At 42.4% G+C, this 17,885-nt stretch overlaps 1 protein-coding gene across 8 annotated transcripts in view; it reads left to right on the top strand.

Annotated features, from left to right (window-relative positions):
• LOC129715805 (uncharacterized) overlaps nucleotides 1-17,885 on the top strand; it is an 84,286-nt gene that overhangs the window by 12,000 nt on the left and 54,401 nt on the right. For 5 of the 8 annotated variants that reach the window (XM_055665680.1, XM_055665687.1, XM_055665675.1 and 2 more), the window contains exons 3-6: nucleotides 3,339-3,401; nucleotides 14,378-14,416; nucleotides 14,563-14,640; nucleotides 16,967-17,035. In XM_055665680.1, coding sequence (XP_055521655.1) covers nucleotides 3,339-3,401; nucleotides 14,378-14,416; nucleotides 14,563-14,640; nucleotides 16,967-17,035 — 249 coding nt within the window. The remainder of the gene's footprint in view (nucleotides 1-3,338; nucleotides 3,402-14,377; nucleotides 14,417-14,562; nucleotides 14,641-16,966; nucleotides 17,036-17,885) is intronic. The other 3 variants (XM_055665702.1, XM_055665711.1, XM_055665722.1) reach the window with 1 other exon arrangement.

Below are 17,885 nucleotides of genomic sequence, written 5' to 3' on the forward strand. Positions count from 1 at the left end.
TTTATTTCATGGATAAAACTGCTATATGATAAGCCGACTGCCAGAATGCTGACTGATCATATACTCTCACTTAAATTTCAGTTATCCAGGGGCAATAGACAGGGATGTGCATTATCACCCTTGTTATTTACCCTTGCAATTGAACCTTTGGCGGAAAATATAAGAGTACATCCGAATATTCACGGCTATAACACTAAATACTCCAATAATAAAATATCATTATATGCAGATTATGTAATACTCTATATCACCAATTCCCAAGTTAGCATTCAAAGTATATTAAATATTTTCAGGATATAGAATAAACTGGAACAAAAGTGAAATTATGTCAATAAAACCTCAAGAGCCGACACATCTCCTAAAATTCCCTTTCAGAATTGCTACGGAAAAATTCAAATATCTTGGTGTTCACGTAACCAGAAAATACACTTCGCTATTTAACGCAAACTTTCCTCCTTTAATTACTAAATTAAATGCTCTTACTCAATTACGGAAAATACTTCCGATGTCTCTAATAGGCAGAATAAATGCCATAAAGATGATCTTCCTCCCACAAATCCTGTACTTATTTCAATCAATGCTGATATACCTTCCTAAAATTTGTTTTTTTTTAAACTTGATTCTCTGATTACAAGCTTTATTTGGGATTATAAAACACATAGAATCCATAAACTGGTGAATTGGCTCTCCCCAATTTTTTATACTATTATTGGGCAACGAATATTAAAAACGTAATCTATTGGTTGAACAACACAGTCCAACAGGTAAAATGGTTAATAATGGAGAGAGAGGATTGTTCGCCTTTAAATATAGGAGCGATTCTTCTCTCTCCAATAAATTTGAAGAAAACACTATATCAGAAAAATCAGATTATCCACAGTATCTTACGAATCTGGAGACAAGTGGTCAACCTTTAAACTGAGAAATTTATCTCTTCTTTCACTAATTGCCAACAATCCTTCGTTCAAGCCATCTATTTTATACAAAACGTTCACATATTGGGAAAGATTAGGAATCAAAAAATTCGGAAATCTTTATGTGATGGGAACTCGTCTCTCATTTCAAGAATTACAGTCAAAATATCACCTGAAAGGTAATCAATATTTTAGATACCTTCAAATTCGAGACTATCTGAAATCATATACCCAAGACTACCAATCTTTGTTGCCAGACAAACTAGACGAAGGTATGAATAGAAACTCAGAGTCAAATAAGTTAATATCATATCTGTATAACACCCTTTTAAATATAGAAATCCCATCGTTAGAAGTAATTAGAAGAGCTTGGGAAGCTGAACTTGGGCTAAAAATTCTTAAAGACAGATGGGAAGAAAACCTATATATAACAATTGTTCGATTAACGTTAGGCACTCATTAATTGAATTTAAAATACTGCACAGAATTTATTATTCAAAGTCTAAACTGAAAAAGATCTTTCCAAATGCATCTCCTATTTGTGATAAATGTCTTCTTCAGGAAGCAACTATAATTACTTGGATTAGTAAGTATGTAGATGATACTAAGATAGGAGGGGTTGTGGATAATGAAGTAGATTTTCAAAGTCTACAGAGAGATTTATGCCAGTTGGAAGAGTGGACTGAAAGATGGCAGATGGAGTTTAATGCTGATAAGTGAGGTGCTACATCTTGGCAGGACAAATCAAAATAGGACGTACATGGTAAATGGTAGGGAATTGAAGAATGCAGGTGAACAGAGGGATCTGGGAATAACTGTGCACAGTTCACTGAAAGTGGAATCTCATGTAGATAGGGCGGTAAAGAAAGCTTTTGGTGTGCTGGCCTTTATAAATCAGAGCATTGAGTATAGAAGTTGGGATGTATTGTTAAAATTGTACAAGGGATTGGTGAGGCCAATTCTGGAGTATGGGATACAATTTTGGTCGCCTAATTATAGGAAGGATGTCAACAAAATAGAGAGAGTACAGAGGAGATTTACTAGAATGTTGCCTGGGTTTCAGCAACTAAGTTACAGAGAAAGGTTGAACAAGTTAGGGCTTTATTCTTTGGAGCGCAGAAGGTTAAGGGGGGACTTGATAGAGGTCTTTAAAATGATGAGAGGGATAGACAGAGTTGACGTGGATAAGCTTTTCCCACTGAGAGGAGGGAAGATGCAAACAAGGGGACATGACTTGAGAATTAAGGGACAGAAGTTTAGGGGTAACATGAGGGGGAACTTCTTTACTCAGAGAGTGGTGGCTGTGTGGAATGAGCCTCCAGTGAAGGTGGTGGAGGCAGGTTCGTTTTTATCATTTAAAAATAAATTGGACAGTTATATGGACGAGAAAGGAATGGAGGGTTATGGTCTGAGCGCAGGTATATGGGACTAGGGGAAAATACGTGTTCGGCACGGGACTAGAAGGGTCGAGATGGCCTGTTTCCGTGCTGTAATTGTTATATGGTTATAACACATTCCTTTGTCTCTTGTATAAAGTTACATAATTTCTGGAGAGAAATTTTTGAAATTTTTTTCAAAAACACTAAAAATAAAATTGGATCCCGATACGGAATTGATTATTCTAGGTATGTCAGAAGCCTGCTCTGAGCTATCATTATTTCAAAGATGTTTCCTTAATTATGGCCTGATAACGGCGATAAAACTAATACTCAAATTTTGGAAACATACATCTGTCCCCACTCTTAAGATGTGGATTATAAACATGTCCCAAACGCTACATCTTGAAAATATTAGACTGGTCTTGGCAGAAAAACCAGATCATTTTTCGAAGACATGGACACCATTCATTGATTTATTACAAGGATAGTATGGTACAACATAATTTTGGATTTAAATGACGGGTTGGGTGAGGTGGGTGAGGTGGGTGGGGAGGGATGAGAGGCAGGTATATCACCACTTTTTTCTTTCTTTCTCTTTTTGACCTTTTATTTTTAGTTTTTCTATTCCTCTCTTCTTTCTTTCTCACTTGTTCTTATTTCTCTCTTCTTTCTTTCTCACACGTTCTCATTTACTCACTCTTTGGCTACACCACTTTGGTAGTCTAGGGATTCTATCTTTGCACATTTCACTTTTTCTCTTTCTTGCTTTTTCTCCTTTCTTTTCTTCTAACTATAGCTAAAAGTTAAAATTGAAGCTGTACAATAGCTATTATTTTATATGCCGTTAGTTCTATTTTTGTACATTTGCTTCTAATAAATAAAAATTAAAAAAAATAAAATAATTTAAAAAAATAATTTTTCCTCCAGAGAGAACATCAAGAATATTAACCAAAAAAAGCCATGTGTTTTCAACCAAGCTTAGGTTTTGTTACTGTTAAGTAATTTGTTTATTCAGATATCTAAATAACTTTGATTACTTATTTAGTGGATAGGCCAGCACGGGTACGCCGGATGCCGCGACCAAGCAAAACGGACAAAGCACCACAAGGTTAGTACTGAAATGTTTGTCCATCTGTTTTGGTTGATGGTGTGTGTACATACGCTGACTACAGAATGTTGTGTGATACATATTTGACTCAGAACCTGAAGTACAAATTTAACAAATTATTCAATTTCCTCAGGCACCGTCCTCTCTAATAGTTATTAACCTGAGTTAATGATTAGCTGGTTCAGCTGGATTAAATTTCTACTGGCACTTCACAAAATACAAGGCAAAGAATCCAAATGGATTGATAAGACTCAGTATCACCTTCCAACAAGGCCATTTAGAACCAACAAGATTTTGTAGTGATTTTTGAATACCAATGTTGTTCTGGGCTTTTGATGCAGTAATAATGATCACATGTGTCCAGCTGTGGATGGTGTGTCACTTTGAGAGGGATATGGAAAAGATGATGTTCACTGCTGGTTGGCTTGTACAGGCAAAGGTTGGAGGTACAATTCATGACAATTTCATGTCCCACCCCACCTCGCCCCACACAGATGCTGCTAGACCCACTGAGTTCTGTTACTTCACTGTTGTGTCACACCACATTGAGAACAAATTTCCACATACCTTAGTTTTAAATAACTATCCCTATAGCTTGTAATTATGTGCTCTCATTTGAGACTCCACTGTCAATGGACATTTTCAATATCTAACCTGCAATGTCTCTTTGGATCATGTATGTTTCACATACGCATGACTTTACACACTCACGACTTACACTGAAAACAAATCCTTGTGAGAAATTGACAGGGTGAATACACACACGCACTGTTTCCCAGGGTTGGGGAACATAGCAGGAGATTGCAGATGCTTTGCTGCACAAGAAACATAGAAACATAGAAAATAGGTTGAGGAGTAGACCATTCGACCCTTCGAGACAGCACCGCCATTCAATATGATTATGGCTGATCATCCAAAATCAGGACCCTGTTCCTGTTTTCTCACCATATATATCCCTTGATTCCATTAGTCCTAAGCTAAAGATTAGAGCTAAATCCAACTCTCACTTGAAAACATCGATCTCCCTCATGCGGGGGCTTTGATTGCCGGCTGCGGGAGCTTCAATCGCCCCATCTGCAGATAGTTCGACTGCCCCGACCACAGGAGAATGAAGAGGAGGAAGATAAGACTTTATTGCCTTCCATTGTTGATTCCGGTTCTTTTACCCCCCAGTCTGTGTCAGTAAAACATTGGTTCAAATACTGTAGTCCAAACTCTTAATTCACCGCGGGGCCGATTTCAGATCCACCACTCGAGCCTGCAGCAGCCTCGTGCAAACTGAACAGAAAGAAAGATGACACTACCCAACGAACTGATCACCTATTTGTACCCATATATACAGTGGCAGGAAACTAGCGGCAGGAAAATACAGAGGGAGGCAACCCCTTTGCCCAATCGCAGATACCTGCGGGAAAATACAGTGGGAGGCAACCCCTTCCCAATCACAGATGCATAACATTTGTCAGTACATTGAAACAAAACAGACATTTCTTCAGTGCTCCAGACTTGGTGGTGGCAGGTGGGTCACATGATTTACAGGAATTGGGTCTTCACCCTGTGATGTCATCACCAGTGAAGCCAAGTCTTAAACAGATACCTTCTATTCCCAAAGCACCCCAATTCCTGCTTATTCAAATTCCGTCCTTTTATCATTCTTTGATAACTATTCTCCTGAGAGCAGTATATTGACCCTCGTGCTTAAAGAATTTACTTGGCATAGGCACTCTTGTTCCCTCCTTTGGGTGTGAGGGGTGGTTAGTGTGCATGTGACACCAAAGGCCTCCCCCCCCCCCCCCTCCGCAACCGCACGTTGAGGGGACGGGACCCAACGGCTCCCTCTTAGTCTAATTTGTGTACAAAATTCCTTATTTATCTTAGTAAATAAGGAATTAGGGGGTAATTTTCCGAACTCAGCCGAGTTGGGATCCCATACCTAGGTATAATTTCTTTCAGTATCTTAAGTTTCTTAAGTATCTTAACAACTGTCAAGGCTTTGTTGTCTGCGGTGGGGTAGGTTTCGACCCATTTACTGAAAACATCAACAATAACTAATACATATTTATAACCCTGATATCTTTCCAACAATGTAGTCCATCTGAGGGTCTCAAAGGGACCCATGGGTAAGGGTGTTTTCCCATTTTCACAAGTTACACCTTTCCTGGGATTATGTTGTTGACAGATCAGTCAACGACTACTAATCCCCTGAACCAGTGTCTGCAACTGGATGCCACCATGTAGCTAGAAGTGTATCGCCAGTTGCTTGGGCACCACAGTGAATAGCAAAGTGTATACAATCAATAATCCGTATTAGAAACAGAGAAACATAGAAAATAGGTGCAGGAGTAGGCCATTCGGCCCTTCGAGCCTGCACCGCCATTCAATATGATCATGGCTGATCATCCAACTCCGTATCCCATCCCTGCCTTCTCTCCATAGCCCCTGATCCCTTTAGCCACAAGGGCCACATCTAACTCCCTCTTAAATATAGCCAATAAACTGGCCTCAACTACCTTCTGTGGCAGAGAGTTCCACAGATTCACCACTCTCTGTGTGAAAAAAGTTTTTCTCATCTCGTTCCTAAAAGACCTTATCCTTAAACTGTGACCCCTTGTTCTGGACTTCCCCAACATCAGGAACAATCTTCCTGCATCTAGCCTGTCCAACCCCTAAAGAATTGTGTATGTTTCTATAAGATCCCCCCTCAATCTTCTAAATTCTAGCGAGTACAAGCCGAGTCTATCCAGTCTTTCTTCATATGAAAGTCCTGACATCCCAGTCTTGCAAGTATTGCAAGTTCATCTGACATACATATTTGTCCTGCCGGCGTAACCCATAATCCCGACATACTATTAACTGTACAACCGAATTGCTTCAACATTTCTATATCTCGGTCAGGAGGGTCCTCCTGTAATCTAACGACGTCTTGGATAGTTTGCATTGGCTTTTCTGAGGGAGACTTGCCTTTATCATACTTTTAGTCTGCCTCATCATTTTAGGTACAACCACCCTGTGCTCCCGGGACATTTCTTTAGCTTCTTGGTCATCACGACGATTTCCTACATCTACCGAGGTTTGGCCCTTCGTATGGGTAGTACATTTTATAACGGAAATTTATTTTGGCAACATTAAGGCATTCAACAGGTCTGATACCAATTTCTGGTGAGATATCTGTGAAGTCAAGAATCCGCTGAAGTCAAGAATCCCCTATTTTTCCACAACTGGTCGGTCATGGACCACTCCAAAGGCATATCTAGAGACAGTGTAAACATTTATTCTTAAGGCCTTCCCTAATGGGCCTGTCCCACTTACGCAACTTTTTCGGTGACTGCCGGCACCCGTCATAGGTCGTTGCACGTCGCCGAAAATTTTCAATATGTTGAAAATCCAGCGGCAACCAGAACAAGGTACAACAAGGTCCTATTGATGCACTCCCATCCACATACAGCGTTAAGTCAGGGTTTGTCATGGGACTATCTGTCAAATCATCCCTAACAGAGGTATCTTCTTTAATCACAAATAGGCAATCATGCCCTAAGCCTCCGGTGGTTTGGCAAGAAAGGATGCTGGATTAATGGTGGTACAATACTTAAACTGCAATTTGGGGTTGTTCGACAGGCATTTCTATTTATTCGGGCGAGCCATAGTGAGGTGTTGAGTCTGCAACTGTCCCAGCAAGGGAGCAACTGAGTGACAACTATATCTTGTTATAAAGTCAAGTTGGCAGCTGATTGCAAGCTGTTGTAGGTCTCAGTTAAGATCTGTGTACATATGGGATATCCCCGTGCTACTGGGTCAAGTGTCGAGGAGTAATAGGCTACCGGTCGATGTTTGTCTCTATGTTTCTGAGTAAGAACCGCAGTGGAGCAATCAGAGTGGATTGTGCAGTACAACTGGAACCGTCGCTCATAAAGTGACCTTCCTAATGCTGGTGCCTGTATCAGAGACATTTTCAGATTTGCAAAGGCTTCTTGAGCTTCCTCGGCCAATTGAAACTCACCCTCCATATTAGTGTATGGCGTCAATTTTTTACTGTCCAGAGCAATGTTGGGTATCCACTATCGACAATAGTTCACCATGCCGAGCCACTGTCTCATTTGCTTTGCCTCCTGTGGTGCAGGGAATTCACAGATTGGTTCGACTCGGCTGTTCTCCAGGGTCCGCTCTGTCGCCAATAGTTTCGCACCAAGGAACTTCACCTTCTGTTGGGCTTCCAGTATTTTTGATTGGGAAATTACATATCTCAGTGCTGATAGGTGATTCAGTAACTGAGTGGTATCTTCGCGGTTGCTTTGTTCATCCTGGCTGACTACAAGTTATTCATCCGTGTATTAAACTAGGGTGGAGCCACATTGAAAGCTTAAGGTTTGCAGCTGTCCCTGAAGACATCTGGAAAACAATGTTGGAGATTTCATGAATCCTTGAGGCAATTGAGTCCATGTGTGCCATTGGCCTTTGTAGGTGAAGACAAAGAGGTACTGACTGTCCTGGTGTAGAGGCAGGGAGAATAAGGCATGTTGTAAGTCTACTATTGAGAAGATATGTGCCTGTGCTGGAATTTGGGCTAGGATATGGGCTGGATTAGGCAATGCATGAAGCGGTTCTACTATAACCTTAATGGACTGCAAATCCTGGATCAATCTATACTTTCTGGTTCCCTGCCTTGGGGACTGCGAGGATAGGCGTGCTGCAGGAGGATTGGCATTTCACCAGAACGCCCTGTTCTAGCAGCCCCTGAACTAACTCGTCAATGCTTGGTATTGCCTGCTGCTTCAGTGGGTACTGTCGTACAGAAGGCAGTATTCGATTTTTCTGGAGAGCTACTTGGATGGGGATAATATGAACACATCCTACCTGAGTAGAGTCTTCTGCCCACACCTGTGTGTCCACATACTCTTGTACTTCGCTCCCAAGATGATGGCGTAATCGTGTAGTAACCTTCAGTGGTGATTGGTAGAATTGAACAGAACAATTATTGGATAATTCTTGCACTTGGCTCGTGTTTGGATTTGCCAGACCGATTGCTCGCTGAACCATCGGTCCGAAGTCTTTTGCATGAGATGGGAAGTTCACTTTCTTTGTTACGTGCGGGGCAACCCCAGAGACCTGTTTCCACAATTCCGGAGGTACCTCACCATATTCTGCTGTTCCCTGTGGTCCGATCACTAAAGCAAGGAGGTTTACATCCCACCTAGTTCCTTCACGGGATTTGAAAAAAAATTTCCAGCTCCCTGTTTCTGGCACTACGGTCATATGCCGGGGTAATATGGAGTGGGGGCTCATTTTCCAGGTCTAGGGTACCACCATTGGGGTGTCACTGACAAGTAACACTGTCGTTCAGGGGCCCATGGGGTTATAGTTATCCCGTTGTCTCCATATTCAATTTCCAACTGGAAAGCACAAAGCAATCCCGAGCTAGCAGATTACAGTCCAGACCCATGGTAATTACAAACTGATGCTGTCTCGCTCTGGTATGTTACTTCAACTGGCATAGAGATGGGGTATTGGCATACCTGCCCGTGGAATCCGGACAGTCTCTGTGTTTTGTCAGATTTAGGAAGATTGAGAATGGACTGAATAGATGGCATGGATGCCATTGTGCCCTCTAGAAAGGTGCACCCTCTTCCGGCAACTTGCAGTGTGAAAACAAATTCCTTATCACTGTTGCACCCGTTCACCACTAAATTGGTCAGTCAGTTCTGGGAAAACGGATTAGTCTGGGAGAAGTTCGTATACCTCCCTGATCCTCGATTTCCTTGCCAACCTCCCCTTCGTTCTTGCTGATAAACCCCTTCTCCTTGTCTTCCGGATGGACACTCCCTGCTCCAATGACCGCACCTGCCACATCTAAAGCAATTGTCTGGTCCTACTGCTCCGATTACTCGAAAATGCGGGGGACCATATGGTTGGATGTAGGTGGGGGCATTTGGTCCATTGGGGTAACCCGTACACCTGTGTCCCTGTCTCTACCCATCCCGGCAGACAGTACTGGGGTTCAGCTTGGTAGTCGCTGACATCTGGAATAGCTTTAGCTATTGCATCCTTTTTCATTACATACTCCGTTTTTACTTTAACTTGGGGCTGATTCTCCTGTCTCTTACTATCCTTCCAGTGGTATTTAACTGCACGGGCCATTTGACTCAGACTATTTTCAGACCAGTCCATGTCACTAGTTTCTATTTCCCCTGCAACAGAGGCTGGTAGGCAGTTTATTAAAATAGCACAATATTGGGGTGAATTTGCACCGTTTCGTTAATTAGCATCTCCCAACTGATCTTTATGCATCTCCAAAAATACTGCACCCTCTCCTTTCCGGGGTCTAGTATCCAAAACCTTGGAGATATCAATGAGTTTTTGCAGAGTGGTAGTAAGGGCGGCTCAGATTGCATCCTCCCGTACCGTGCTCTGGGCAAACAGGTTAGCTAGTGCATCATGTTGGGGATCCCAAGTTTGCTAGGAATCTCACATGTTCTACTGGAGTTAAAACTTGTTGTACTAGAGCCCACAAATCTCTGGAATTGGCATTATAAACTCGTATAGTGGTTTGGAGGAAGTCTACAAATGAGGTGGGTAACTTCTTTCTATCGGGCATCTAGCTCAGTATGGCCATCATCTCATTCGGCTTCCAAGGGAAATAAATACCTATTGTTTGTGTGTTACCAGCACAAACTGCATTTGCTAGGTTGAAAGTGGGGTTAGGCATTTCTCTAACCGGGAATTGGCGGTGAACGGATTGTCGCTCAACTATCTCGTCTGTCACTGTCTCGGGCTCAGCTTCAGATTCCCAGGGGGTCAAGTATTTCTTAGAATCCTCGTTCTCGGTTTTGTTGCAAAGCCGATTACTGTCACGGGACTGGTTCTGTACACTCTGTCTACGCTTTGTCCTTCTTGGTTCAGGAGGTTCCTGAACTCATGGTATGGGTAGACATATTCTAGTTTTACTCCTGGTACAGAACGCAACCGGGGCATCTACCAATGTCGGGGCAACGTGGAGTTAGTGCTGGTGCAGGAGACGTGGGTGGTGTTGCGGAATCTATATTTGCATATGGTGGGGGTTGTAGAGGTAGGTAGGTGGGTACTGACATGGGTTCTACTTTCCCTATCCTCTAAATCTTTGTCGTCATCTCTTCTAAGCCAAAGCCAACCATTGGATCACGCAATCCTTTTTCCTTATCTCTTTCTAACCCATCCAGAGTCCGTCCGGGCTCTTGTTTCTTGTATTCCTTATCAGCACAAGCACATTCTATTTTTAGTATGTCTACAGGTCTGGTCATTCCTCCCTCCTTAAGCTCTATTCCTAACCTCAGAGGCGTTCCTTGCCAACTCGGTAGATCGTGGCTTCTTTCTGTTCTTTCAGTTCCTGATAATGTTGTCTCCAGAGATCAATAAGCTCCTTAGTGGCAATGCTTCTACTATACCTCCAAACTATCTCCTGAATTCGTTTCACACCCTCCATAGTTCAGACCCCTCCCTCGGGCCACAATTCACTCCCTTATTTCTTATTCAAAGCTCCTGCTTAATTGCTTAAATTGTTTTGCTTCATCAGGATGCTCAGCACCCAATATTTGCAAAGGACTCTTGGGATCAGCTGTAGTATCCAGACAATTTCCCATTTTGGCCAATGATCTACACACAAAATCGATCTACACACAACAAGCATTTCCACACACAATTATTTCCTCTCAGTATTGTCTTTCAAGGTACCCTGCCAATCATACCCCAATACTAGACGTTCAGTAACCAATCCAATAACTCTCAACAGGGACTTGAACCCTCAACAACAGGAAATTGAACCCTGGACAACAGGGACTTGTAACCTGGACCCTCAGTAGCCACAGACCATATACCAATCCTTCTACCAGTATTCGCCAGACTAACCTTGATCTCGTCGGGATTCCACTCACGTCAGCGAATGACCAATTTGTCGTCAGATTAGCAGGATGGGGAAAACTGATGTAGTAAAACTACCTACATCGGGGGCCCAATTCCTTCTTCCGCGATCCGAGATGAATCAGCTCCTCGGCCGCAAACTCATGTTCGTAATCCTTTCAGAGGCGGACGAGCCCCTAAATGTTGATTCCGGTTCTTTTACCCCCCCTTGCGCTAGGTCTCACTGATGTAGAGCAGTTGGCACCTAGAACAGTGAATGCAATAGATGAGGTTAGAGGAGGTGCAGGTGAACCTCTGCCTCACCTAGAAAGATTGAATTGGCCCTTGGATTGAGTCGAGGGGGGAGGTAAAACGATATGTGTAGCATTTCCTGCGGTTGCAGGGGAAAGTACCTGGGGAGGGGGTGATTTCGGTGGGAAGGGACAAATTGCTTTCCTTGCATTCCCCCTCCTTCCCCTCCCCTTCCCAGCTGTTCCACAGCCCGCAGTCTCCACCTCTTCCATTCTTCTTCCTGCCACCCCCACATCAGTCTGAAGAACGGTCTCAACCCGAAATGTTGCCTATTTCTTTGCTCCATAAATGCTGCCTCACCTGCTGAGTTTCTCCAGCATTTTTGTCTACCTTTGTTGCTTTTTTTTAGTATGGCTGTATGGTAATTCGAGTTTCACTGTACCTTTATTGGTCCATGTGACAATAAACAAACTTTTGAACCTTTGGATTTAGTGTTATGTAATGAACCTGATTTGATAAAGGACCTCGAGGTTAATGAGCTATTAGGAGGTAGTGACCATAACATGGTCAGGTTTAATCTACAATTGGAAAGGGAGAAGGGTAGATCGGAGGTGTCAGTGTTACAGTTGAATAAAGGGGACTATAGAGCCATGAGGGAGGAGCTGGCCAAAGTTGACTGGAAAGATACACTAGCAGGGATGACAGTGGAACAAAAATGGCAGGTGTTTCTAGGAATAATACAGAAGGTGCCGGATCAGTTCATTCCTAGGAGGAAGAAAGATTCCAAGGGGAGTAAGGGGCGACCAGGGCTGACAAGGGACGTCAGGGACTGTATAAAAATAAAAGCGAAGAAGTGCAACGTAGCAAAGATGAGCGGGAAGCAAGAGGATTGGGTAATGTTTAAAGAACAACAGAAGATAACTAAAAAGACAATACGGGGAGAAAAGATGAGGTACGAAGGTAAGCTAGCCAAGAATATAAAGGAGGATAGTAAAAGCTTCTTTAGGTATGTGAAGAGGAAAAAATTAGTTAAGACCAAAGTTGGACACTTGAAGACTGAAAAAGATGAATTTATTATGGGGAACAAGGAAATGGCAGATGAGTTGAACAGGTACTTTGGATCTGTCTTCACTAAGGAGGACACAAACAATCTCCCTGATGTACTAGTGGCCAGAGGATCTGGGGTGAAAGAGGAACTGAAGGAAATCCACATTAGGCAGGAAATGGTGTTGGATAGACTGATGGGACTGAAGGCTGATAAATCCCCAGGGCCTGATGGTCTGCATCCCAGGGTACTTAAGGAAGTGGCTCTAGAAATCGTGGATGCATTGGTGATCATTTTCCAATGTTCTATAGACTCAGGATCAGTTCCTGTGGATTGGAGGGTAGCTAATGTTATCCCACTTTTTAAGAAAGGCGGGAGAGAGAAAACAGGGAATTATAGACCAGTTAGCCTGACATTGGTGGTGGGGAAGATGCTGGAGTCAATTATAAAAGATGAAATAGCCGCACATTTGGATAGCAGTAACAGGATCGGTCCGAGTCAGCATGGATTTACAAAGGGGAAATCATGCTTGACTAATCTTCTGGAATTTTTTGAAGATGTAACTAGGAAAATGGACAAGGGAGAGCCAGTGGATGTAGTGTACCTGGACTTTCAGAAAGCATTTGATAAGGTCCCATATAGGAGATTAGTGGGCAAAATTAGGGCACATGGTATTGGGGGTAGAGTGCTGACATGGATAGAAAATTGGTTGGCAGACAAGGAAACAAAGAGTAGGGGTTAACGGGTCCCTTTCAGAATGGCAGGCAGTGACTAGTGGGGTTCCGCAAGGCTCGGTTCTGGGACCGCAGCTATTTACAATATACATCAATGATTTTGATGAAGGGATTCAATGTAACATTAGCAAATTTGCAGATGACACAAAGCTAGGTGGCAGTGTGAACTGTGAAGAGGATGCTATGAGAATGCAGGGTGACTTGGACAGGTTGGGTGTGTGGGCAGATGCATGGCTGATGAAGTTTAATGCGGATAAATGTGAGGTTATCCACATTGATAGCGAAAACAGGAAGGCTATCTAAATGGCGTCAATTTGGGAAAAGGGGAAGTACAACGGGACCTGGGGATTCTTGTTCATCAGTCTATGAAAGTAAGCATGCAGATACAGCAGGCAGTGAAGAAAGCGAATGGCATGTTGGCCTTTATAACACGAGTCGTCGAACTATTGAACCTTTGGAACATCCAGTGAATTGGCCTCCACTGCCTTCTGTGGCAGCGAATTCCACAGATTCACAACTCTCTGGGTGAAAAAGATTTTCCTCAGCTCAGCCATAAATGGCCTACCCCTTATTCTTAAACTGTGAACCCTGGTTCTGGACTCCCCCAACATCGGGAACATTTATCCTACCTGTAGCCTGTCCAATCCTTTAAGAAATTTATATGTTTCTTTAAGATCCCATCTCATCCTTCTAGAGAAGGCTGACCATTCCGTGCATCTTCAGATACTTTGCTGCAACCAAAATGATTTTCCAAGGCCCCTTTGTCTAGGCTTAACAGTCTTCTTTTTTGATAGTTTGGGGTTGCAAATGAAGGATATGAATGACGCATAAACCATGAGAGGCATTGATAGGGTGACTGCACACATTCTCTTTCCTAGAGTTGGAGAATGAACAACATGGGAGCTTAGGTTTAAGATGACCGGGGACAGATTTAATAGCAATGTGAGGGGCAATGTTTTCATACCGAGGGTGGGGTATATTGATCTACATAATGAGAAACAACTACTTCTAATACACCAAATCAGCAGGAACACTTTCTTTCATAATGCAGACATTGAGACATTATCTTTTCATTTTAGGTGTGTGTGCAAGAAGGCGAGCTGAAAAAAAAGGAATGGGTAAGTGAAATTAATATTAAATTTCAGATGCAGAAATTTTGTTTTGATTTGATAAAAAAGCTGGAAAGACTTTGTAACTGGGGAACCAATACTGAGAGACTCAAAGCATTGATTTAAGATTTTGAATAAACCTTTTTCTTGTTTAGTAACAGAACCCTATTTCAGAGACTTACCAGCAACAGAATCAGATTCTGAAGCAGGGACATGCAAAAAAAGGAGAACAGGTAAGAAATATGGTTATTAGCAGAATATATTTAATTTCCTCCATTAGTATTATGTTGGATCAAATGTGACACAAAAGGCTCCATACATCCTCCCTGCCACGAAAAAAGATGAGTTAGCCACTGTCACCGCCAACAATAAAACTTCAGGAGACATTCAGCAGGTTAGGCAGCATCTGTACAAGAGAAGCAAAGTGATCACCTTAGATATCTGGTCGATATCTAAGGTGATCAGAACATGGAAAGTGAGGAAGTATAAGTGTGTTTTAAGTTGGCGGAGGAAATGGATAGGACAGTGGGAGTTTCTCTGATGGGGTCAAACTAGGGTTGTCCAGCCGATTCCAAGCAAAGGCTCTCTGTGAAAGATAAAACAAAGAAGCATATAAAGCTGTGATATTCACATGAGAGCTGTTGCTGAATCCAAGTCCAAAAGAGATTCCTAACTCATCTAGAAGTCTCCGTGCAATGCAGACCTAGCTAGTTCTGTTTAGTTTAGTTGAGTTATTAGTCAAGAGTACTGAGGTTCATTGTAAAACTTTTGTTGCGTGCTAACCAATCAGCAGAGAGACAAAAATGCTGGAGAAACTCAGCGGGTGCAGCAGCATCTATTGAGCGAAGGAAATAGGCAACATTTCGGGCCGAAACCCTTCTGGGTTCAAATGGCTCAGTTGTAATCATGTATTGTCTCTCTGCTGTTTAAGAAGGAACTGCAGATGCTGAAAAATCGAAGGTACACAAAAATGCTGGAGAAACTCAGCGGGTGCAGCAACATCTATGGAGCGAAGGAAATAGGCAACGTTTCGGGCCGAAACCCTTCTGGACATTTTTGTGTACCTTCGAATTTCCAGCATCTGCAGTTCCTCCTTAAACAGCAGAGAGACACAACATGATTACAATCGAGCCATTTGCAGTGTACAGATACATGGTCAGGGAACAATGTTTAGTGCCAGGTAAAGACAGTAAAGCCCGATCAAAGATAGTCCAAGGGTCACCGATGAGTTAGATGGTCGTTTCGGGCTGATCTCAGGTTGCAGTAGGATGGTTTAATTGCCTGATAACAGCTGGGAAGAAACTGTCCCTGAATCTGGAGGTGTGCGTTTTCACTCTTTTTGCCCAATGGGAGCGAGAAGATGAAGTGCCTGGGGTGAGTCTTGTGCATGATTATGCTGCTGGCCTTGCACCTGTTACTATGATAATAATGTCAATAAATTGCCGGAAATTCATCGTTGTGTAATCAATGTTGAAACCTGTTCAGTTGGAAGATGAGGTGCTGTTTCTCAAGCTTGCATTGAAGCTCATCACATCAGTGCAGCAGATCACAGACAGATCTGAGTGGAAGTGAGATAGAGAGGTAGAAGTGTAATTATGCTCCTAAAGCTTACCCCCCTTAGTGTAGTTCAGTAAAACTCTGAGAAGCACTGGACCACTAAACTTTATTTTTTGAAACAACGAACTCCCTATACTATACCTAACCACCACGGGTTTGATCCTTGTCTCTGCATGTCCAAGCCCTTCAGCCTCGTGCAAGCAGATACCTCCAAAAGGTTATGCAGTCCCAAGCGCCTTTTCAGAAGATCAACGATGTTCCTCGTGGGGGTTACCTTTTATAGGTCATCGGACCGTGTGGGGCAGAACTACATGGGGATGGCGGCCCTTACAAGCCAATCACACATATCGATCACATTATACAGTAATTGACAGTTCCCTAACCCAATTACAAAGTGCCCCATTACAATGTTTCTACAGAAGCTTCTGGAAAGAAGTCAGCTAGCTAAGTAATGCAACATTTCCCTTGGCAGTATAAACAATTCAGCCAAGGCTTCACACTTCAACCAATCATCAAACTGCAGTACAAACACCTTGCAACATTATTAACAGTATTTACAACCCTTTTGCAGCTGGCGAATCCTGATTATGCATCTGCAACACCTCTGAGCCTTTCTGCAGTCCTCATACATTTTAACAATGGAGAGGACATCTGGACCTCATCTTATCTGATATATCAATCTAGGACATACTTCCTGTCACTGGCTTGCAGCTTGTTGCTTTACACAGAAAAAGGGCAAACAGGCCCTGCAGATGCATAGATCTTCCATTTTATAATAACAGGCCATTATTTACAGAGGGGATTAGTTTTGATGGGCATCATGGTCGACACAGGCCTGTTCCTATGCGGTACTGTTGTATGTTCATCCATCTGTTCTTTTCTGACCACAATTGCTGCTCGACCCATTGAGTTCCTCCAACAGGTTGTTTGTTATTGAATGCTGGGCAGTGAGCTGGTATGTTCTATTCTCACTCCTAATTCTAACATTTCCTGTTGCATGAGAATTAACCGACGATCAGACGGCTAAATATTTTGTGGATTCAAAGCGTTCTGAACCACAACATCCAGAGGGTAAGCAAAATAAGTGACAGATGACATAAAAGAATAGGGATTCAGATTATGATGCACGCAACAGGTTTGCATTTTTGTGTATGCACACGTAAACATTAGTTACTGAACTTTGGGCAGAAGGAAATTAAGGAAATTTGGTACATTGCCAAATATGCTATCGGACTTCCACCAGTGTATGGTAGAGAGCTACTGACTGGTTGCATCATGGCCCAAATTGGTAACTCAAATGTCCAGTGTGATATGTTATGCTCGCTGTTGACTCGCTGGGGACCGGAACGCGACTGCACAGTGTATTGTGGTTTATTCAATCATTTACAATCCTCCGACCAAAGATGGCGCAATACAACTCCTCCCACCTTAATGAAAAAGATATCGGCTTGTTGACATTTTTGAATATAATAAAATGGGATTAATTTATTACAATCTGGTCTGATAGTTTACTTGTATATAACCTGAATAAAATGAGGGCATCAGGCATATATGTTGCATATACAATGGTTTGTGCATTTTACAAAGTAAACTTCACAAATTAAACTTAACCACTGGGTTTCTTCTTCTTGCTGGATATCTTCCCTGATCCAAAATTTCTGACAGTTTACAACCACATGGACTAATTTTTGATCGAGTCAAGCCTTCCTTTTTACCTACATTCATAGATTCCAGTACATCAGTCAATTTTGTTTGACTGTCAACCACACTTGAACCTCCAATTTCAGGCTGGTTCAAACTCTCACTATCTTGTGTACCTTCTTGTACCATTTGTGGTTCATCCGTTGGTATCTGTACGTTAGTGGTAATCAAATTATCTGACATCTAATTGATCTGGTTGCAAGCCTGTCTGAGCTTGCCA

Source organism: Leucoraja erinacea, chromosome 2, assembly GCF_028641065.1.
Source record: "Leucoraja erinacea ecotype New England chromosome 2, Leri_hhj_1, whole genome shotgun sequence".
In the NCBI taxonomy this organism is placed as follows: domain Eukaryota; kingdom Metazoa; phylum Chordata; class Chondrichthyes; order Rajiformes; family Rajidae; genus Leucoraja; species Leucoraja erinaceus.